This window comes from Phragmites australis, chromosome 9, assembly GCF_958298935.1.
Source record: "Phragmites australis chromosome 9, lpPhrAust1.1, whole genome shotgun sequence".
NCBI lineage: Eukaryota > Viridiplantae > Streptophyta > Magnoliopsida > Poales > Poaceae > Phragmites > Phragmites australis.
The window spans coordinates 8,785,525-8,809,902 of record NC_084929.1 but is presented as its reverse complement, the minus strand read 5'-3'; the positions used below and the strand labels follow the sequence as shown (position 1 = coordinate 8,809,902).

The 24,378-nt window shown below is 41.5% G+C and overlaps 1 protein-coding gene across 1 annotated transcript; it reads right to left on the bottom strand.

Moving 5' to 3' along the window:
- Nucleotides 1–1,327: 1,327 nt before the first annotated feature.
- LOC133927978 (uncharacterized) lies at nucleotides 1,328–24,378 on the bottom strand. Its single transcript, XM_062374289.1, has 2 exons — nucleotides 24,007–24,378; nucleotides 1,328–1,884 (listed from the first exon to the last, which is right to left on the bottom strand). The coding sequence occupies exons 1-2, from the start codon at nucleotides 24,376–24,378 to the stop codon at nucleotides 1,420–1,422; spliced, it is 837 nt and encodes a 278-aa protein (XP_062230273.1). The 3' UTR covers nucleotides 1,328–1,419.

Below are 24,378 nucleotides of genomic sequence, written 5' to 3'. Positions count from 1 at the left end.
CTGGACAATAGTTAAAGGGACCAGGACCGTGCTGCCATTGCTGTTGCTGGATAACTAGTTAAAGCCGATGTTCTCCGATGCCACTCACCCTGACTACTAATGTCGTTGATGCTAAAGGGAGCGCCTTGCGCCCAAGGTGCAAGTACCGGAGGCGCCGTCCCCGCCCCTGCTAGGGCTGCCCCTAGTACCCCTATTTTTAGTGGGGTGTGGCAACAAGGGCAGTTGAGGGCATCGATGTTTGCAATGTCACTGTGAGTTGGAACGACTTTTGTTGTTTTAGCAGCGCTGCCATATAGGCGAACCGCTCGTTCATGTTGCGCAAGATGGACAAGATGAGTATACGATCATGAACTGGTTGGCCTCGATAAACAAGGGGAACAACTTTTTGTCATTTCAGTAGCGCCATCTCATAGGCTATCCACTTATTGTTCACACCGTGCAAGATGGACAGGATGAGCCTAAGGCCGTGAACCAATTTGCACAAGTCACTGAGGGTGTCGGCTATTCTCTTTAGTTTGTAGTAGTTGCCGGAGATGGAGAGGTCACCTTGAACTAAGTTACAGAACTCTACATCCAGGTAGAAGATACATGTCTTCTTGTTGCCGATGAACTATTGCTCGAGGGCTGTTCACACAAGCTACGCGGTGGAGGTGGGAGTCATCATGATCTCGAGGAGTGCGGTGGAGATGGAGCTGTAGATCCATGGTAGGATGTGGTAAACCTTCCGCAACTAGCTAGCAGAGTTGGGATGGGCAGCAGCAGAAACCATATGGTCGGAGAGGGTATATTTGCTGAGGGCGATGAGAAAGAGGCCACATCACTTGGAGGAGGAGAGACGAGGTCAAGAACGACAAGGACGAGGGCCTTGATGTTATGGACACCAATGACCTATGTGCGAAGAGAGAAGATGGCAACCGCCTCAGAGAAGCCACAAAGCGCTTAGCCTCTTATTGAGCAGCAGCGACGACCTCCAACAACGTAAGGGTGCAGTCGTAGGAACGATCATGTCTCGTACCATGAAAGCGTAGAATATGTGGGGCAATCACACAATGAATCTTTCCACTTGAGTTTGCTTTTTTTCAACTCCAACTAATTTTTGTTTTTGTTTTTATACCCCACGTACCGTAACCCAAAACGTCAATTTTTGTACTAGACTACTCGAGGGAGTACAATTGAACCAACATTAGCCGTTGTCTTTATTTTTAATCTAGAAGACAAATATATATACATGGTTTGCATTGTAACATTGGACTAGTATATCCGTCTCAAAGAAAAAATAAACATATATGGGAGTTACCAAGCTGAGAGGCGGGGGGGGGGGGGACAATGCATGCATGAATTGCACCACTGAACTTGCAACACATATGTAACAACATAACCAGCTAGCAGCATGCAACGATTATTAAATGCGCAGTGCAGTCACGCAAAGAAGCGCGCCTGGCAGCTGACGGTCCTCTCCATCGTCTTGGCCGCGCGGAGCTCGTCGTGGAACGTCGTCGCGGACGACGCCCGCCGGTTGAAGCTCCTTCGGGCGATGTCCCTCATAGAGCCGGCGAGGGAGAGCTTCGGGTTGAGCCTGGTGGTCGCGTTGAAGTCCCTGCACACCGCCGTGTGCGAACGCAGCGCCGCCTCCACGCCGGCGCCGGGCTCCCGCCGCAGCCGTTCGCCAACGACCTCCGCGCAGAGACCGCACACCCAGCTCCCGCAGTGTGCCGCGCGGACGCCGCGGATGTAGGCGGCGGTGCAGTCCTCCGGCACGCTACAGCACGCACACCGCACCGTCTCCTCCACGTCAGAGCCGGCGGCGGCGGCGATGAGCTGGTAATCTTTGCTGTCGTTGTGCACGCACTCCGAGAACGATCGCCGCAGGTCTTGATCCTTCTTCTGTAAAAATGAATAATACATGCATCACTTATGCAAACAAGTTTAAATACTTTGCATATCTAGCAAGCACATTGTGGCGTCTATTTAGGAGTCATTGTTGATCAATTTGAGCTTATAACCTGCTGAAGTGTTGATACAATATATTCAATCTAACTACATATCCATGATTGCCATTGTCTAAAAGGTATACATAAGAGCATCTACAACCGTAGATATAGATGCTACATAATAGATAATACTATTGACAACCTTCATAATAGCTTAAATATAGCAATCTATAAAATTAATATAAGCTCATATGCAATAGACTACAAGATTAGAGTAGGCTATCTACTAGTTAGTAGTCTAATTAAGTTTCATCTCTTCTCATTACTTTCCTCGCTCCACATAGACAAACATCTGATATGGATAATTTTATAGCTAACTGAAATGTATTGTTAGATACGTTATGGCAAAAATTTATTTAGTGTGTGGGACTAGGACGTATTTTCGTTGCTCCTGAGTAATGAAAAAGCGGGGTTCGCCCCCTCCATGGAAAAAACGTTATGGCAAAAATGTGATCTTGCATGTAGATGCCATCATTACCTTGGGTTGTAGTAGGCTATTTCCGGATTTCAAGCTCGTGGTCCCCTGCATGTCTGTCTTCGAGTTTAGCTCAGCTGCACCGTAGGTTGGTTGGTTGGCAATGTACTTAATAACTGATTTAAATCAACAATTTAGCAAGATCCTATTTATAGGCACAAATCTTCTATAGCATGAGCTGATATGCTAAAGGAGTGCATGCAACTTGGATGTGCTTTTGCAACTGAAAGAAAGCGAGATGAGCGATCAAGCTAGCTGCTATGCTATAGGGCATGAAGCAACTTGTTCATATGAAAGAGAAACATATATATATCTTGCTTTCTGATAGATTGCAGCGTCACACCGAATCCGCAAAGAACTCCGGAGGTCTTTTGATGGTTTGGTTGTTGCTTTTTTATGGAACCTTTGGAATGAAAGGAACTGCAGAACTTTCCAAAACATTGAGAGGACCGTGCAACAGGTGGCAGAGCGGACCAAGGAACAGTTGGATACCTTCCGTCTGGCTATGCTCGGCATGCAGGCTGGCCAGGGTCCTAAGTTGGAAGCCAGTGGCTAGTTTTTGTCATCCCATATTCTAGTCTGAAAGCTAGGCTACGCATCACTGTGAGTACGCAATTCATAAGCAACAATTGTCACAGGGCAGCAATGTGGAATATTATGGTAGTTGCTTAAGAGGTTGCAGGTTACGAGAGCATGCAGGTTTTTGCGTGACTCTGCGTCCCTGATGTTTGTGATCAAGTAATATAGGCGTTGCCACGCAGGTGGTGGAGCAGATTAAGTTGTTTTTTGTTTTCAGTTCTCTATAGCGTGATGCTAAATTGCTTATTGTTGTCATTTCACATAGTGGTGTCACTACTACAGAACGATACTGTACAGACGGGTGGAAACGCCTTTTCACAGGCGTTTGGCGCACCCGCCTGTGACAGAAGGCCTGTGAAAATCAACGGCGCAAAAGTGACCGCATGTGGAAATCCATTTCCACAGGCGGTTCGTTAAGACAACCGCCTGTGGAAATCCATTTCCACAGGCGGTTCGTTAAGACAACCGCATGTGGAAATCCATTTTCACAGGCGGTCCACATTAGCTGCCGCCTGTGATATAAAGATTTCCACAGGCGGTTGGTATGTATTTATTTCAAAAAAAATAATTAGAATATATTTTATTCCATCCAGATTTCACACAGTTTCAATAACAATATGAATAACATCACATATTTCAACATTTAACACAAGTACAGCAATATTTACAAAATAATATTTACAACATCACAAGCCTATATAGCTAAGAGTCGCTGTCCCACACACAAAATCTCGGATGGCTAGCTAATTCGCCTCCGCGATCAAAGAATCTACCGTTCTTGTGGATGACTTCGTGCATAATAAACCGGCACATGTCACGTTGGACGTTTTGGATTTCTTTATCGGTGAGAGCTTGGTTGGCACATTGGATCATCCTTGCCTGGTTTGAAAACACACTAAAAGAGTTAAAATACTACTGACAACGGAAACATAACCAAATAAGAATGTGCAGGCGCAATGATGACTTACGTTCTCAGGGTTCGTTGTGTACCTCCCGTTTATCCTAAGAAATTCGCAAACATAGTATCCACAAAGAACGGTATTGAAACCTTGCTTGTGGCACTTAAAAAAAACGCAACGTATTCGTTAGTTCAATAAAACTATTCGTCATTAATAGTAGAATACAAGAATTAGAAGTTGTGTTAGTACCGGAAAATGTGTACGGACTGTCATCGCATCCGGCCTGTCCGTATTGTGTATCCCACCTTTCGTTACGTACCACTTGTAGGCCCTATTCGAATACCAACAAGTAATTCTCAATTCATAAATAATGTATAAGAATTTTAAGTATGGGAGATTTTCTTTACCTCTGTATAACGTCAATGAAATCTTGGTAGGATTTTTGTTTGAAATCGGCAGAATCAAGGACCACGAGTCTGCTCGACTTCGGCATCAGCATTATACAAATGTAGTGATCGCTACATGAATACTTCTGTTAGATTCTTGATCGATCAACTAAGTTGAACACTTATGTTAGATTCATAACGTATCACACTTACTTAAAGTTGTAGGGAGCGAAGATGCAGTCTTTGTCCTGTATTTCAAGCATAGCCCTTCCTACGTAGGTTGACATTTCGAGCCTTTTTGTTTTGATTGCTTCTTTTATGACCCATACTTTATCCTTTTTACTCTTCCCCTTAATCCTAGGGTCATCAGTCCTTATGTTCACGATCATATTTGGCTGGGAAATTCGTTGCAGACCAAGGAATCCGACAGGCCTCTTTAACTTATCCGCATCGTTAAATTGCATCCTACAGAACAAATCAATAGTCATTAGCTTCTATAACATATATTGGTACATATATGAACGTAGAGGTAGATTGTTGACACTTACAGGCACCACACGCTTATGAGATTGACGTCAATTAAATCAATATTGCAACAAATTTGAGCTAATTTGATGATTAAAATAGCAAGAACCATGAGCATCTCTAGATCACATTGAAACTCTAATTTAGCCTTAAATCTAAATTTAAACTTAAAAAAATGCAAGCTAGGGATGAGATATACATATCTTATTTGGCTCCTCCAAGGAAATAAAAAACAAAACCTTCCCCCCTATTTTCCAAATCGGCCGCCACAGTAAATGCTTACCGTTTCGAACAGTAAATGCTTACCGTTTCCAAATCGCCGAGAAGAAGCAGTATTTATGGAGTATTTTCACAGGCGGTCGACTTAATAAACCGCCTGTGGAAACTAATTTCCACAGGCGGTCCTCGGTCGTACGGGGCCGCAGCCACTTTCTCAAGCGGTTCTTCCTACGAACCGCCTGTACAAATCAATTCTAGGTGTCTCGGAAAATAGGTTTTGTAGTAGTGTGTGGGTATAGATCTTTAGCGGTTGTAGGCGGCTTCTTTTGTTGTAAGGTATTATCTATGTTGTTTTCCCCTATTTTATGTTTTTAGACTTTTTATTTCTCTATCACAGCCTTTACTGCTTCTCTAATAAAATCGGCAAACCTCATACCATCTTTTTGAAAAGGAAAAAAAAAAAGTAAAAGAGAGATCTATCATAGCTATAGCTACCTCGATCTGGTTATTGTGACGGTTACAAAGCGTTATCTGTCCTGTTCCATATGGAGCTTTTGGTGCAAATCATCGCTGTCACCTCTAACATTGCGCAGTCGCAAGTTGAACCCTGAACGGTATGTGAGTGGTTACATTTAAGCCCAAAGATCTCGGAGGTGCTTAGAGCTAACTAGATTGATAACGTTAATCGTCATATCAATGAAGAAAAAGGTTGATAAGAAGCCATCATTGCCTAGCTTGTCCTTTTGTTATGAGGAGCAGTGTTAACTATATCGGATGCTAAATTTTATTGTTGGTAGCAGAAACGCACCAGTTACCGGAAATATATCAGCCAATAAATTTGAATTTTTGAATGAAATTTGACTAAAATTTAATTTTTTCTATATCTGATCGGCTAAAATTTGTTCGAACTATATATGAGACACCGGTTTGAGTAATTTACAGGAACTCACCGATACGGTCAATAACCATTGATATATCACTGATACAATTAACACTTATGAGAAGTGAGCAATAATATATATATATATATATATATATATATATATATATATATAGTGGGAAAAAATACTGTTGTGTTGTTTTTTTCTTGGGTGGGGGGTTGGTAGGCAAGACATGCAAGCAAGTTTGTCTTTATGAAGAGATTAACATAATGAAACCCATGAATTTTGGTGGATCAAAGTTGACTAATAATGTGAAAAAGCTCTGTTTTCCTATCTTAGGCTGTGACTCCCCTAAACTTTTAACTCCCAACAACCATAAAACCATGTAAATTATAAGAAAATAAAAATTATGTTTCCACTAAAAGGAAATGAATGTATTGAATATTGAAATATATATAGTTTAAGTAATTACTTTATATTCAATTTATAGTTTAAAGTAAAAAAAGAGAGAAACCAAATCTTGCTTCTTTTAGTTATTGCCACATGGAACTTCTATCCTTTGCAGTCAAATAAGCTCCAACAAGATCAACCAAATGGAACACGCCCTAGTTCTTCCTCATGAATGTGTTACAAACATTTATATTCATATTGATTATTTTACAAATAAATATGAATTCAATTTCGTTCTAGTTTTTCTAGTTTTATTAATTTCACCAAAAGGGACATAGATGCACATTAAATAAAAAAATTGCATCCAATTGATGTGCATTCTATACCTAACTATGTATGTTTCTTTATCGAATTAAAATGCAAATAGGTCAGATAAAAAAACATCTTGGAGAGGAAATATGTACAGTATATTTGCATTGACATGTTTTAATTATAGGGAAGAAATTTACACAATTAGATGGTAGAATATACACCAAATATACGTTCATCCTTAGTGAAGGCAATAGTTGAATAATACTAATAGCTTGTATCCATATTGCATCCCAAATTTGTGGTTTAACAGTTAAAAGACATAAATCAATACGAAAATCCTTTTCTCATAAGAGAAAGGGAGAAAATATGGAATATTTGACAAAAATGAAGTTTTAGGTTGTGTGCCTGAGGGACCAAAAGAAAAAAAAAACATTCTACCAACATAGATGATTAATTTTGCACTGTAAGGACGATACTTATGTTGAAGATCTCTGTGTTTTTTGCCCCCGTTAGCCTTCTTGAAAGACCAGCAAAAATGAAGCTAAATGATTTTTTTGTTGTCATTGTCTTTAATTAAATCCTATGATATTAATCTACAAAAGAAGATGATATGAACACGAATAATGTTACAGTTACCTAAGTAGTTACTGGAGATGAATAGTTCTTTTCAATCACCTTCGTAAGGACCACCAGTGAGGGCCGAATGCCATAGACAAAAAGCTAGGGTATAGATAAAAAGGGTGTGGTGAGAAAGATACATGAACCTAACCAGAAAGAAAGCACATGCAGCTTCTTAGTAGAAAAAGTATTGCGCAGTGGTACTAATGTATACGAGAGTATTCAGTGTAGTGTTGTCTAGCTACCTTGGGATATGTAAAGAAAACTCATATAATTTTCACTGTATATGTATCTAGTTTTTTTTTCTTTTCTACAACCGAGGTCTCTTACCCAGATCTTTATTGGAGACCTTTTAACGAGACAGGTGCAAGATGGGGGATCGAACCCCCATCGGTTGGACTCCTACCTTAGAGTCCAACCACCGAGCTTTATGCTCGTTCGCTATGTGTACCTAGTTAATCAAAGCACATGCTATTTTCATAACATGCATAAGGCCAACCCTGTATTCTCCGCCCAATCTAGTGAGAGTGAGATGATCTCAGAGATACGGGCGGCTGGCTGCTAGAGTGAGGGGTTGGGGCTGGGGTTAATGGTGAGTTGAGATACATATGGGATGCGAAGGAGGCGGACTAAGAATTGGTTGTCCAAAGGTTTAAAATGGGACTCAAAGTTATGAAAACATCGTAAAGTTAAAGATGAAGGTCAAATTTAATTTTCAATTATAACAATTGGTAAATGTCGAATATTTTGTTGTTAATTTGTTGTGTTGTACCATGTATATTGCATCTAAATTTGGAAAGAACGGGAAGCAAAGCGCGCACCAAATTTGGATATGCATGCATGATAATGTACGCATTCATACATACAGCCTGAATGATTTAAGAGCAAGTTAGGATAGCCACCACGAGACGGTAACGACAATTATGTGGTCCAATGGATCGAGCACAAAGAACCCGTGCTAGCGAAAGGTGCACGACGCCGAGGTAAGGGACCATCCTAGGAGGTAATAATCCTTCAAATCACATAGTGAGCAGGCTATCGTCGATCCTCGTGATCAACTTATAAATATCCTGATGCTAAATAGAAAACCTTGAAATACCACGTGCTTGCTCTTGCAATAATGTACACCTTACAGTACCTGCTGTTGCAATTTGAACATATATAGTTGAGTAGATTGCGCTGAAGGTCCTACAGATTGGAGCAAATCATGTATCCAACTATTATGGCTGATAACGAGATAAATTCGGCTCGGATCGTAGTTCTTTACAGATGCATATATACCAGCTCCGTTTGAAGTTCTTTCTTTGTTCAGATGGAAATTAAAGAAAATCGAGGAGAAAATGCAGCTTGTCTCGGATTGTTAAGGTAATGATAAAAGACCAACTCGGTTGTGTTGGGAGCCGAGCTTGAATCAAGCGAAACGAGTCGACCCCGACAGCCTCGATTGTGGAAGCTTAAATAGAACAATCTATGTCCTCCGTATATGAATTCCGATGGTCCATCATCATCGCATCAATCGCCGAGCCTCTCACGCGAGTCGGACGAGACCTCATCCTTTTCTCGGTCCAAATGGCTGGCCCAACAAAATTGATGCGTGTGCGGCTTGTGGCCTATCCGTATATGGGCTGCTACTCAACCGAGGGGTGAGAGACCAGAACATACTGACTTTTTGATCGCTCGGGCTGCGTGCCGAGGATTCCGTCTAGTCCATGGGCTATAGAAAGAGCTTCGGGGCGCATGGGCTTGTCTGGAAACAAGCTAGATCCAGAATCCAATACATCGGATGTCTCGTTCCGGCCTGCAGATCGCGATTTTTTATTTTTATATAAACTTTTTAAATTAAAAATTATAAATATATGCTCGTTTTGAAGTTTTGCAAAACTGACTCATGTTGCCAGTTGGAAGGATGTCCACGTGGCGTCCTCTACCAATTGTCCTGGTTGCAGGCCAACGGTCTAGTTGGCCAGTAGCCAAAGTGACGTCCATGTCGACCTGTCGTTCTATCGCTCGGTGATAGGTTGTGGTAAAAAAATCGTGTCGGCTTCCTTGTCGCTCGGTAACTCATTTTCACCGTGCGCTAGCACTAGCAAACAGAGAGGGTTTTAGAAGGAGAGGGGAGGAAGAGGAATGCGGTAGAGTTGTGTCGGAATCCATCTTTAGAGAAGGTAAATTGTTTTATTTCAATATTTTTTATAAATCAGTTAGGTTAGCTGTTGTATTTAGTTTTAGATATATGTTAGGTATAAAATTTAGGATTTAGTGATATAGACATATGTTAAGTATAAAATTTAGGATCCAGTGATATTAGACCTAGGGTTGTTAGTCTTAATTTTTAAGTAATATAGAGCTACTGTTTAAATTAGTGTTTTGGATAGTTGTAACTGTTGGACTTAGAGTTTTATGGATAGTTGTACCTTTTTGATGTATGTTTTTTTTAAGATAGCTGTAACTGTTAGATCTAGTGATTTAAGGAAAGTTGTTACTCGTTGGACCTAGTTTTTAAGTATAGTTGTACTCTTTTTACGTATGTTTTTTAATAGTTGTAAATATTGGAATTATTGTTTTGGGGATAGTTGTACTTTTTGGACGTATGATTTTTAGGGATACTTGTAATTGTTAGAACTAGTGTTTTAGGGATAGTTTCACTGTATTCGATAATGATGTTGTTTTAGAGATAGTTTCACTGGTATTCGATAATGTTTTTTTAGAACATCGATCGTGGGTAGGTATGGCTGCCGACAACTCAGAGCTGCCTGACCAACTCGTGGATTAGAGGCACCACTCATACCTAATCACCGTGAAGGTGGCTGAGCTCCCGGTACTCTGACCTCGAGTTCGGATGAGCATTGGATCCCCATATTTGCAATTCATTCCTTCACGTATTTCTGATATTCATGATGTACTCAGACTTACATTATATTTTGTTTGTAGGTTGCACTAGGCAGGGCTTCTTCCACTTTGCAGACTTGTCAAGGTGGACATGGGGATTAGGTGAGTAGAGTCTATCTGGCGGTTCAATTTCGATCGCACCCTGCTCTTTGCGCTATGGACAAGTGGAGGCCGAAGATGCACATGTTCCATCTCCCGTGCAGGGAGATGTCGCCTATACTTAAAAACGTCTCGCTCCTGCTTGGCGTACCCTATGCGGGCCAAGCGGTGGGATTGAGGAACGTGGGTTCCCTCTGGCACAATGACATCCTAGCATGGTTTGGTGAAGTTGACGAGAGGGCTAGTGCCCCTGTATAGAATGTTACCCGGGTTTGAGATGTATGGACCTACTAAGAGATTTCTACTCTACTTCATGGTACGTTACTGGTCATCTATTTATTCAAATGATTGATGTTCTGCCTCTACATACTTATTGTTGGGAACAGGCAAGCTACGCTAGTCTAAAACAAAATTTTTTTGCCGCATTCACCCAAGAAATCATTCTAGTAGGAGATCATAGGTCGTTACCACTCGACGCACAGTGCAGCGGAAGAAGAGTTAGAGTAGACCGATCCAACGTCGTGCACCTCAAACTTCTCGTTCATCTTAAATTCACTTTGAACTCAATTCAAATTCAAACCATATTCAAATTTCTCTGCAAAAGTTTCTTTTCTAAACCCTAGATATACCTAAAGTGTCTTTGGGCTCAATCTTGCTCAAGTCCAAACCCCTAGCCAAGTCTTCTAGATGGCCCAACAAAGGATCCATGAAATCTGTAAATTTTCACGGAGTTCTAGACAGTCTCATCTTCTCATGCGGTTTCGGAGTTCAAAACGGCCTCAAATGCAAATCTTGAAAATACCAAAGTCATAGGCCTTGTCGAGTGCTTCAATTTGAACCTATGGAAGTCCTCTTTTGGATAATGGAGCTAGGAGTTATGGCCCCCGAAATCAGTACTGCGCAGAGAAGTCCAAGTTCAAACAGTTTATCTTGTGGCGTATTTTTTGAAATCAAGATGGCGTTTTCAGAAGTTCCAATGACTACAAAAGTTGTAGATCTTTTCGAGTACTACAATTTAGAATCAAGAAACGTCCAATGTGAAGTCCGGACGATGGAGATATCATCCTCAGAATAGAGAGCTGCGAAAAAAGAAATCGTAACCGACTCGAACTCGAATCCGATTCATGTTCAGTTTGGACTCCACCTCATCCAGCCGCCCCTAGCCCTATATATATATGAGTTGCATGCCCTCTCCTACCCCTATTCCATGTCCCCAAGCCCTAGAAGTCACTGCTGCCCTGTCCGTATGTCGTCGGAGCGCCGCCGTTCGTCGAAGACGCCGCCACAGCCGTCTGTGATGCGCTACGTCATCTTCTCCGCGAATCCTTCTTCCTCGACCATCAAAGAAATATGAGGACCCCTTCTCCTCCCTTACTGTTGTTTTAGCATCATACTAAGTCCCTAGCCAAGCCCTAGCCCCGGCCAAAGCCCGATCTACGCCGCCACGGTCGTCGCCGTCGCGGACAGCCGTGAGACAGCCGCACTGTAGCTTATTGGCATCGATGTTCCCGACCGACCAGAGGTCAAATCACCAAGCCCTTTCACTGGTGCATATCCCATGATGTTCCCCACGCCCTCACCAACCAGGTCGACCAGTAGAACAGCCAAACTACCGCAATTAAGGTTGACATACCCGCTGTCCGGTTTCTGGACGTGTTCTGCGCGCGCACTGAATTTGCTTTCGCATTCCCCGTCCATCCGAAAGCAGTATGGATGCACTAACCACGTCACGAAGTGTCTCATCGAGTCTTCTATGTGACCCTAGGAGCTCATCTCCGTTTGTGCTGCGACACGACCAGGACGCCATTGCTAACCGCAGCACGTCGCAGCCATCACCCATCTCATCTATACTGATCATTCTTCCTCTCAGTGGATGATCTACCAAAACCCATGCCATAGCATTGTGTTCCCGGGATATATGAACATCCTTGTTCAAATGATTCCTCAAAATTCATAGCCAATCTCTGGGAACGCGGGCGTCTTCGTTCCTGCATTTGTTCGCGATCACCACCAAACCTAGAAGCAGTCATCGCTGTTTTGCCGCTACCTCGGATGACCCCTTCAGAAACCAACCATACCACTGAGTTAGTCTTTACGCGTCCTACGCCATGCTCCCCTCGTTTCACTAAAACACCACTGAAGCCGACATTGATGTTTGTGGCCACATGCTTGATTGCCATCTCCGACGAAACCCGAACCACCACCGCTACATAGAGTGACCAATAGTATCCTAAACCTAGAAGTGCAACCTTCAGTCTTTTTGATCCATCATAGGTGGTAGATACTATACCTTAGCATATCTCTTCTTTAATCCAAGATGGTATTTGCATAGTATGCCAAGTCAGCGCCACATCATTCTCCTTAGCCTAGTCAGTGAAGTTTAGTCTGCCCTACACTTTTGAATCTTGCGCAATGATATTGTCAAGTCTGACACAGTGATTGTGCAATAAAGTCTTTCCCATAGGAAGATAGTTCCGAAAAATCAGCATTTCCTTTTTCAGTCTAATCCATATCCCGAAAGCTATTCTCTTTTCATCTCAACTCCGATTTAGGCGATTCTTACATCTAAACATTTCTAAAATCATCCCTATCCAACTATAGTGTTTTTAAAGTATTTTGATGATGTTTGGTATGTTGTTCTTAGTGTTTTCCTTTGTATTGTTTGTCGGTAGTTCTCGCGATTAGTTGATAACGTTCCAGAGCAGTTCGAGGGACTTCAAGATCAAGACTTCGACAACACTGAGAAGCAATGGGTAAAAGGCAAGTGTCCTTGATCATTTTGAACCTATGTTTTTAAATGTTTTGTTTTACAAAATTGCATGCAGTGTCTGTCAATATGATGGGTAGTCACCTATGATAGGGTTTTTCCTAGATTTTCCCTTATCATCCCTTGGAACCTAGATGGTTTATGGTTAGGTGTCTTTTATGGGTAGATTGCTTAGCCATGCTTTTGGGATGTTGAGAAGTGTCATAATCTTGACTAATGAACATATGCAATAATAGTCGTTAATGTGTTAATGGTTTAGCAACATGGAACATTAGGCCTTGAGCAAAGTTGGGTCGATGATGATGAAGTTATGATGTTGGGTTAGTGTTTGCTCAAGTGACATAACTAAGGACCGGTCCGTGGAGCGACAACCCAAGAAATATCGTACCAACCACGAGACCTGGTATGGGACAGGCCTAGCCTATTAATTAGTGGATTCCAGTTTTTGTGCGTGCCAAACGGAAGAGTGGATGTGTGGGGACGGCAAAGGCCAGAACCATTTGGTTAGTGGTATGAGATGTGTAGTGGAAGGGAAGGGTGAAAACTTTCTGGAGCTACAAGATGCAAAAGGGGGCTTTTGGGTGGTGTGAATGCCACTTTGATGGCGGTTAAACCTAGCGGGCATGCACATACTGGATGAAACTTTGTAATGGCTTTGAAGTGACTTTCCGGGTGACACACCACTGGCGTGTATTAAGTGTCTAGCTAACACGGCAACATGAAAATCACGACTTGTGGGGAAAGTTGGACAACCTCTGCAGAGTGTAGAACTGTTATAACAGCTGTGCTCACAGTTATGAGAGACCTAGATCCTCACATGATTAGATGGTTGTGGTTATGAGTTTGGTCGTGATTATGGTTCTGGTACAGGGAGTACTAGATGGTTGTGGCTATGGTTCTGGTACATGGAGTACTAGATGGTTGTGGTTTTGATTATAGTACAGGGAGTACTAGACGGTTATGGTATGCAAGGTGGGGAGCCTTATATGCTGGGTGTTGGACCGTATGGGTTACATTCACTTAATAGTTGCTTAATGTTTTTGAGTCCAAATATGTTTTCAATTACTCGCATTTACGCAAATATATCTTGTGTTAGCCTATTCTTGATATAAGCCTGCATATCATTACTTTCCCCCACTTGCTGAGTGCATTATGTGCTCACACTTGCTATTTTTCCTATGCTATGCGACATATATGCTGCTGCTCAGTAAGTGAAGATGTTGAAGACTATCAAGACGAGGTTGTGACGTTCTAGGCGCGTGTCTCTCAGTCGGTTGCCTGCGGTGTTGTTGGGCACCAGTGCTTTTGTTCCGCTGCAGATATCTTCATAGAAGATAATATATGTCAATTGCTGTAAGAGTTTAACATTTATTTAATAAAAGTATTGCTTTTGTTACTTCACCTGTGACGTCCTTATGTGTGTTGAACATCTTGGGCACACATAAGCCGCATCTGGTTTTGGCCGTTAAAACTGGGTGTGACACCAGCTCCGTGGGTTTGGTCACACTCCTCGACCAACTCCGAGTAGGTGGTCATGCTTCTCGACCATCTCTGAGCAGGTGGTCATGCTCCTCGACCAACTCCGAGCAGGTGGTCATGCTCCTCGACCAAGAAGATCAGCGCAACAATAGCAGTAGCGCCTCTACAATATCAACACGTACTGGGTAGAAACGCCGAGCGCCGATATGCTAGCACCGCACGCGCGGCTAGGGTTTTGGGAGATCGTGTGAAAGGCTGCGACTAGGGTTTCGAAGTGGCTCAACCTCTGCACACCTTATCCATGCCTCTCCTTATATAGAGCTTGCCAATGGGCTCTCACGTTGGAAGTCCTTTAGGACTCTAACTTCTCATGGATCACAATCCAATCAAAACCCATATACGAATACAATTCGCATATTTTGTTGCAACCCATTAAGTGTGTGACCCGTTAGGTTCATATACAAATGGCTACGACTCGAAAACCCTTTCCAAACTAAAATCAATAGCGGTCCCTAGCAGGACATGTTAACTCCTGAGTATACATAAAAGATCATATCGGCTGAACCTTGATATACACATGCACCGATCCCTTCGTCTCACGATACCAGTCAAGCTCAAGGTGAGATATGTGCCACCCTTGTGATAGCTTAACTATACATTCGATCAAGTAGTGGATTCATCATGATTAACTCTTTAATCATATTGGCATGGCCATGCACTTTCTTAATCCAACTATCTCGAGGAGCCTAGAGATATTTCTCATGTTATCAAGGAGGAGAAAATTCCATCTTGATTGCTCACATCCCACGACAAACCCGAAAACTACCTTTATGACCACCCAGTTACAGAATAGCGTTTGGCAGGCTCAAAGCATGCCACTACACATTTTGGGAACCAATGATGATCTCAGGTTTAAGGATCCTGTAGGTACACTATTTGAGATAAAAACTGATGGCACATCATAAATAACAATCCAGCAGTATCACAAGTTGGGTCTGTCTAACATCATATTCTCTAACATAAATGTAAATATTATTGACTTAGTATCTCTATACCTATGATCCATGAAACGTGATCATCAATCAATACATGTGCTGGTCTTATATATCATCACAATGATACGCGGCTAGGGATCAACTAAAAATAACATCATGATATAAACAAAGAGTTTCATGAACAAGTCACATACTTGCCAATCAAAGTAAACGATAGTCATTCTTTGAATAACATATTATTCAGAAGTATATTAACATAGACGTGTGATACAATCATCTTTATGATTGCCTCTAGGGCATATCACATTCACTTAATGTTTCTCATTTGCTAACCAACGGCTATAGATGTCATCTTCACTAGTTTGCATGTCAATCTAAATAACTCTTGCCAAAATAGACGTGTAAATATATGCAGTTGCTAATGTCAATGCTATTAAAGGATGGTGAAGAGGAATGAAATGAGCATATTTAGAAAATTTATTCACCACAACTAGTATGTAATTGAATGAACCAAATGTTGGAAGGCCTTCAATAAAGTTTAAAGAGACCATTTGCCAAGCCCCATCTGGAATAGGGAGAGGTTTCAATAAACCTGGGTATTTAACTCTCTTAGTTATGGCTTGTTGGCAAATTGGACATTGGCTGATAAAGAGTTTCACTGATTTATTCAATTGAGGCCAATCAAATATCCTTTTCACCCTGCTATAGGTAATAGGAAAACCTGAATGACCTCCTATGCTACTAGATGAAGAGATTCCAGGACCTTTTGCTGCAATTGTATATTGTTGCCCATTCCGTAGAGTGATCCATTCCGCAGAGTGAAATCCATTCCACAGAGTGAAATGGTGTACTGAATGGCCAGAAGATAAAACAATAATCAACTTCAGAGCTGTGGGATCTTGCTGACCACGTAGGCTTCACTGTGGAAATAGCCAAGCAATTAAGCACTTGAGTATCTTCAAGAAAATTTGGGTGCCGAGATAGAGTGTCAGTAGCTCTATTATCCACACTCTTTTTATAGACAAGTTTGTACTGCAATCCCATGAGCTTGGTTAAGGCCTTCTGCTGCTAAGGTGTGGTAAGTCTTTGATCACCTAAATGAAATAAGTTGTGTTGGTCAGTTTTGATGATGAACTCAACATGAGTGAGGTAAGACCTCCAGTGATCCACCGCAAATAAAATTGCTAGACACTCATTCTCATAAGTTGAGAGGCCTCTATTCCTTGACCCTAAAGCTTTTCTTATAAATGCTATGGGATGACCATCTTGCTCTAACACTGCTCCAATGCCCTGTCACTAGCATTAGTTTCTATGGCAAAACATTTCTTGAAATTGAGAAGGGCAAAAAATGGTGCCGTGATTAATGCTTGTTTGAGTGCCTGAAAATGCTTGCTCAGTCTGAGTGGTCCATGTGAACAGGGTGCCCTCTTTAGCAAATTGGATAGAGGTTTTCTCAAAATGACATAATGTTGTATGAATTTCCTATAATAGCATGACATTGCTAGGAAGCTCCTAACTTCCTTGGAATTAGTTGGTGTAGGCCAATTCTTGACAATTGTCACCTTAGCCTGGTAAGTGGAAACTCCCTTCTAGTTGATCATATGGCTCAAGAATTCTAACTGTGTTTGAGCAAAAGAGCATTTAGATGGCTTCAAATGAAGTTGATGCTGTTCCAGTAAAGAAAACACTTGCTGCAAGTGGCATATGTGTTCTTCCAAAGTTGTAGAGAAAATGGCCCTATTAGACTATGATTGTGATTTTGGTGATTAATGACAATATAGTCAATGGGACTAATATATTTGTCAAGAATATATGTTATTTGGTCTCATAGATGCAATACATGGAGAAGCCATCGAAGCCGGGAAAAAGTTTGTTTGAATTGGAGAAATCTCAGGAAAAATGACTTCACCAGATGGCCCCATGTTCACATGGTTAAACACACTGCAGCATTGTGTCCAGAGGAATCTGACCTCGCCGGATGGTTCGGTACTTAGAGAAGGATACACACCAGAGCATTTCCACCAGAGAAGGTTGCAGCCGTTGAAGATCGAAGGTCAACATGCCGGAAGGTCCAATGATGAAGAGAAGTGCACCGGACAATACACCGAATAATGAATAGTGCAAAGATGAAGAAGAAGCAGAAGACCCTGCCGGATAGTCCGGTGATTGATTTGAGCACACTGGAGGAAAGCACCGGAGCATTATTGACAAAGAGGAGAATGCAGTGACCTCATCGGAAGGTCCGGTGCTTTGAAGATGTGTACACTGGAGCATATTTTCTAGAGAGGGTTGCATTGGCTTGGCTGGATGAGGATCACGCACCGAATGGTTGTAGTGACCTTAAGATTGATAATCCTATCTCCATTGAAGACTTGGTCAACACAATTGATCATATCGAGAAGGAGAAGAAGAAGACCAAGAACAAGAGGGATACAAGGGGGAGAGCCAAGGCATTCGCAAGCATAGGAAGATGGGTGAGCAATGATGAAGAGTCAAGCTCAAGTGATAAAAGCCTAACCATCCCCTCCAAAAAAAAAGCTCTTCCAAAAAGTTGTCATCACACAAGTCGATATCGCGCAAGTCATCTCACAAGTGCCTTATGGCAAAAGGTATGGATAGCGATGTAAGTGATGATGAATCCGATGAGGATTCTCCTTCTTATGTTGAACTCCTTTCTTTGATCAATGAGCAACAAAGGGCCCTTAAGAAAAAATCTAAAGAGCTTAAGAAATTCAATGCACTTAATGATATTGCTGCTACATTTTTTTATAATTATGAACAATTATCGTGCAAATTCAATTTGCTAAACAAGGAGCATGAAGAGCTTAAGTCTAAATTTGAGTGCATTAAATCTCAAACTAAGACCCCTTTGAATCAAACTACGTCTTCATTTAATTTCAATCCTAAGGTAGATGTTTTCACTTCTTGTGATGATTTAATTGCTGTATCTAGATCACCCATTTGCAATGAGATTTGTTGTTGAGAATGTTGTTGTAGAATCATCTAACAACCTCACTGTATAAGAGAATGATGAGCTAAAGCAAGAAATGGAGAAGCTTAAGGAGAACTTGGCTAGATTAAAGGGCAAAAAATGTGTCCAACTTCCTCAAAATAACCGTGCTACTATGGTGAAAAAGCTTGCATAGGGGTCAACCATGATATGCTTCAAATGCCATCAAGAAGGCCACAAGTCTTCCCATGCAAGCAAGTGAAAAAGGAGACCAAGGAAAAGAAGAAGATGACGAACCTCTCCAACAAGACCTCCAACATCTACACCAAGCCCAACTACAAGAACAAGATAAGGAGTAACCACTACAAGCTCAAAAAGAAGTAAAATGGCAAAATGGTTGTACACATGGTTGGGAAGAAGGATCGGAGGTGGAACCAACCCATTTGGGTGTCCAAAGAAATCATCACCAACATGAAGGGGCCCAATCGGTTTGGGTTCGAAGAAGACTTGAAGCCCAAAGCAGCTATGGAGATTTGGAGGCTTGTTTTACACGATAAAGTGAAGATTTAAGTAAAGAAGCCAAGTGTACAAGATGGGTGCATTGATGAAGATCATAATCATCACATAACCAAATCCCCATCCAAAGGTATTTAAGATAAATGAGCTATATCCCAAAACCTCTAAATTATTCTCATGTACCTCATCTAGGATTGCATGTGCTTATTTTAATTTATTGCAATGTTTAGTGTATATTTTCATATGGTAGGTTGCTTGTGTTTATCTCTAACCTATGAGCAACATATATGGTTTATTAGTTGTAGGTTTCTTACATGTCACTAGTTTTTTATTTGATATCTTTTATGTGTCATGATCCAATATATAGGATAAATTCCCATTGTTATCAATAACAAGTGCATACATCTCAAGTATTCAACACTTGTATGCACATATTTACGAGAAATATATCCTATAGGTTGTGATTTTGAGACTAACGTATGTTGCAAGTTATATCTCTTGTAGTCTCATGGAGCAATCAACATATTCCTAGAGGTAAGCAATGGTTAAACGCTTTAATTGTATCATTGTAAAATCTTTTGTTCATTTAAGCAACCTCCATGCATAATATAGCTTAAACTTCCTATCTTGACATATTGTTTAGTTGTGCATATATTTTATTCTCATCATATGTATGCACAGATATAGGGAGAATTTAGACTATATTATGTGAGTTTCATAAATTGTGATCCATGTATTTTCATAGCTTACAATTGGTATCATACCCTACAATTGGTACCATTCATTTGTTGTGATATCCATTCAATCGGTATGCTTTCAATTGGATCATAATTTGTGAAGCTTTCTCCCATATGCTCTAATATTTTTCTCTTTGAGTTCAACATATGCATATAGTCTTTTTTGGGATTATTGACACATGGGAAGAATTTGGATGACCAAAGCAAGAAGCAATTAACAAGGTAAGGGGATTGTAGCAACAAGCAAGATGGTCTAGGAATACTGAAGTTGACAAAGGGAGTGAAGAAGAATATGCTAGAAGCAACACAAGGTGCCTAGATCGACAAAGCGAAGTTCTTGCATAGGTCGATCAAAGGAGATAGTGGCAATGGAGAAAGGGGGAGCCACAACAGAGGGGGACTAATCGGTATGAACATACATCCAAGTAATGTGGTAAGACTTTATGCTCATTTATGATCTTTAAATTTAGAATCATTTGTTATTTGCTATTTGTTTTGGTTGTGTTGTCATCAATCACCAAAAAGGGGGAGATTGTAGCGAAAATAGTCCTATTAGGCCATAATGTGATTTTGGTGATTAATGATAACATAGTTAATGAGACAAATATGTTTATCAAGAATATATATTAGTGGGTCTCATGGATGCAAAACATGAAGAAGCCACTGAAGCCAGAAAAAAGTTTGGTTGAATTGGAGAAGTCGTAGGAAAAATGACTTCATCGGATGATCCAGTGTTCACATGGTTGAACACACCAGAGCATTATGTCCAGAGGCATTTGACCTCACCGAAGGTCTGGTGCTTAGAGGAGGATGTACACCAGAGCATTTCCACCAGAGAAGGTTGCAGCCGTTGAAGATTGAAGGTCAACACGCTGGAAGGTCCGGTGATGAAGAGAAGTGCACCAGACAATACACCGGATAATGAATAGTGCAAAGACAAAGAAGAAGCAGAAAACCCCATCAGATAGTCTGGTGATTTATTTGAACACACTGGAGGAACACACCTCACAGGAAGGTCCGGTGCTCTGAAGATGTGTACACCGGAGCATATTTTCTGGAGAGGGTTGCATTGGTTTGGCTGGCTGAGGATAACACACCGGATGGTCCGATGATGAAGTGATGTGCATTGGAGAATGCACTGGAGCAATTTACACAGAGAATATGTTAGTTTGGATGGCTAAGGTATACTCACTGGAAAGTTCGATGATGAAGATGTATACACTGGAGTGTCCAGTGTTCACAAAGGCTTAAGTGGGGTTCCAACAGCTAGTTTGTGAGAGTATACTTACCAGATGATCCGGTATTAGTACTATTGTTATCACCGGATCATCCGGTGTTAACAATTTTTTAGAGCCATTGGGTTAATGGCTAGTGCGCGAGTTTAAGGCTATAAATATCCTTCCACTCAGTCATTTGAGTGTGCTGGAGTCTAGAGAAGTTCATATACACCTGAGAAGACATCCAAGCCACCAAAGTGCTTAAAGTGATCATCCAAGGCAACTAAGCACAAGATTAGAGAGTGATTAATTCTTATAGGCCTAGAGAGTGTGTTGCTAGGTGATTGCTGGCTAGAAAGTGGATCAAGGAGTGATCCAACAATGTACCTCTTGATACACTGGCACCTTAGAGTCTTGGTGACTCATCGGTAAGCTTGTTGACCCTCCGACTTGGTGTGGAGCGGTGGCAAGGCGATTGTGCAGGGACGCGGAAACCCTTGCCTTTGTAGCTCAAGCTCTAAAGTGATCACGATGACAAGAAACTGGAAGAGAGGATAGTGGTGAGACCTTGTCTTGGTGCCTTGGTGGCTCATCCGGGTGGAGACCTTGCCTTTGTGACTTGGTGGCTCAAGAGCCGTAACCGGGTGCCGTCCGGGAGCATATCCTTTGTGGATATCCAACGTGGACTACCATCGATACTACGGGAAAAAAATCCTTGTGTCAAGTTTGCTCTCTCTACCTTATTTACATTTCCGCATTTACTTACTTGCAAATTGACCTTCTTAGATAGGTTGCAAGTGCTTTGATCTGTAGAGTAGACACACTAGATAAACCTAGAACATATTTAGATAAAAATTGATATAGGTTTATCTTGTGTTGTTTTTGGAGCCAAAATAGCTCTAAGTGTCCTAATTCACCCCCCTCTTAAGATGTTACCGATCCCTTCAAAAGTAGCACTACAGACTAATATATCATCAATAAAGACTGCCACATATTTTCTTAGAAGAGGTGCTAACACAGAATTCATGATGCCTTGAAATATAGTAGGAGCTCCAGTTAGACCATATGACATTACCTTATATTCATAATGTCCATTGTGGGTTTGACAAGCTATTTTATACTCATCTCCCTCTTTGATCATAATTTGATGATAACCAGCTTTGTGATCTAATTTAGAAAACACAGCAGCTCCAAATAGCTCATCAAGTAACTCATCAATTATTGGAAGTGAATATTTGTTCTTTACTCTGTAAGCATTCAATCTCCTATAGTCCACACATAGGCAACAACTGCCATCCTTTTTCCTCAACAAAAGAACTAGAGATGCAAATGGGCTTGCACTATGCTGGATGATTCCATTTTTAAGCATGCCAACCACTTGTGCCTCTATTTCATCCTTTTGCTCAGGGTTATATCTATAAGGGCGCAATCTGAATGGTGGAGTTCCAGGCAACAGAGGAATATTGTGATCTAAATGCCTCTTTGGTGGAAGGCCTTGAGGTTCAGTGAACAAGGAAGAAAACTGCTACAATAATGTTTGAACTGGCAGTGGAATATCAGATTGGGAAACCTTTTCCTCCACTGTACAAAGTTCAAATATTTGTAATAGAGAATCTTGATGCATATAAGCTTCTAACTGCTCAAAAGTTATAGCAGCACAACTATCAATCAATGTTTTTACTCCTTGCAAAGAAATGACTGATTGCTTGTATGAAAAGGACATTTTCTTGAGTACCCAATCTACCTTCATGGGGTTGTGCCTTTCTAGCCAATCCATTCCTAACACAACATCATAATAGCCCAATTGTAATACCTTGAAGTGAGAGCAGAATGTATGCCCCTAACATACCCATGTACAAGCAGGGATTGCTTGAGTACACCACAATATACCACCATCAGTCACCTTCACCTTAACTAGTGGATGTAATGCCTGCACACCTTGAACCTTGTCCAACATGTGAGAAACTATAAAACTAGAGGGGCTGCTAGAATCAATGAGCATAAACACTTGTACCGTACCCACATACCCTTGTAGTCTCATAGTGTTGTTAGACTCAATGCCTATAATAGCTTATTGGATATGGACAATAACTGCTCCCCTCCTAAATCTTGTTCATAGTCTGGAACTCTTACAGTTTGCTGACTGCCTTCAAAGTCAGCTATAATCGACCACATCTCTTCTACAACTGAAGATCATTTATGTGTATGACTCCATCTTTCACCATAGGTGTAGCACAACCTTTGGACCTTCTATAATTTCTAAGAGCAGTAAGTCGATCCTCATTTTTGTTCTAACGACTAGTTTCCATTGTAAGGTTCTTCTTCTCATCAGATACAATATTGATCATTGATTTCCCAAAGATTGGTGGAGGTGGTAGTGGAAATGAAGTTTTGGGACTTGCTGGGACTGGTGCATAGTTTGTAACAGGCTTGGTCCAATTCTCTGCTGATTCTCCTTTTTCTCCCAGATTTCCTTGCCGAGTGATTGATCACTTCTTCCTGGAACAAAGTCAAGGAACTCACAACATCCAAATCCAAAGGTCTCTAAATCACAACTAGTGCTCTAATGTCCTCCTTAAGGCCATCAATAAACCTAGTAGTAAGAACAGTAGAATTCAAATTTGTGTCATGAGCTAACAGTTGGTGCGCTAGGCTATAAAACTGTTCTATGTATTCTGTTACTGTTCCTATTTGGCTAATGTGAAAGAACTGATGAATCAGTTGATGATACTGATCCCTACCAAAACAAGAACACAAGGAAGCACACAATTCCTCCCAGTGCATGTGCCTCACTCGATATTCCACTGACTATAACCAAAAGGCTCCAGAACCTTCAAAATGCATAATGGCTAATTTAACCCACATCTCAATTGGTACCACATACAATTAGAAAAAAGTTTCACATAGTTTCTTCCGCATCTTAGGGTTAGCACCATCAAATTAGGGAAATTCAGATGAGGAATGTCGCCCCTAATCCTTGAGACATATTGGACATGTTGAAATTCGAGAATGAAGAACCAAAGGTGCACAAATCATAGAGTGATGCACTTGTGACCAGAGGTGGGAATAGGGTAGAAACCACCCCATCCCCAGTCCTCCGGTGAGCATGAGCAGAGCGGTGGCCCGACCCAAGTGCCTCCATGAAGGAAGAAGACCCCAGGTGAGTAGGATCTGATGCCTCGCAATTCAGCTTCTTAGAAAAAGAATTCGATGACTTCAGCAATAGCTCGTCGATCTTGACGCGCAAATCCGCCACCGAAACTTGCAGATCGATGACCTTCATCTCCATGCCCGGTCGCCATGCATCGGTCACCACTTGAGAGGTGGTGATCTGCTGCATCATGCCTTGCATATCGCTCACCACTCGGCCCAGCTGATCCATACTCGAGCTCCATTTCTCGTCCAGTGCCATCAGTGTTGTGCTGCCCGAGTCGTCTCCTCTCACCAGAGCCAT

Excerpts from the sequence above, each read along its gene's own strand:
- LOC133927978 (XM_062374289.1), bottom strand. The coding sequence starts at position 24,378 with ATGGCTCTGGTGAGAGGAGACGACTCGGGCAGCACAACACTGATGGCA. Across the intron at positions 1,885-24,006 it reads ACCGGAGGACTGGGGATGGG|AAGAAGGATCAAGACCTGCG; the intron begins GTGGTTTCTACC and ends TCATTTTTACAG.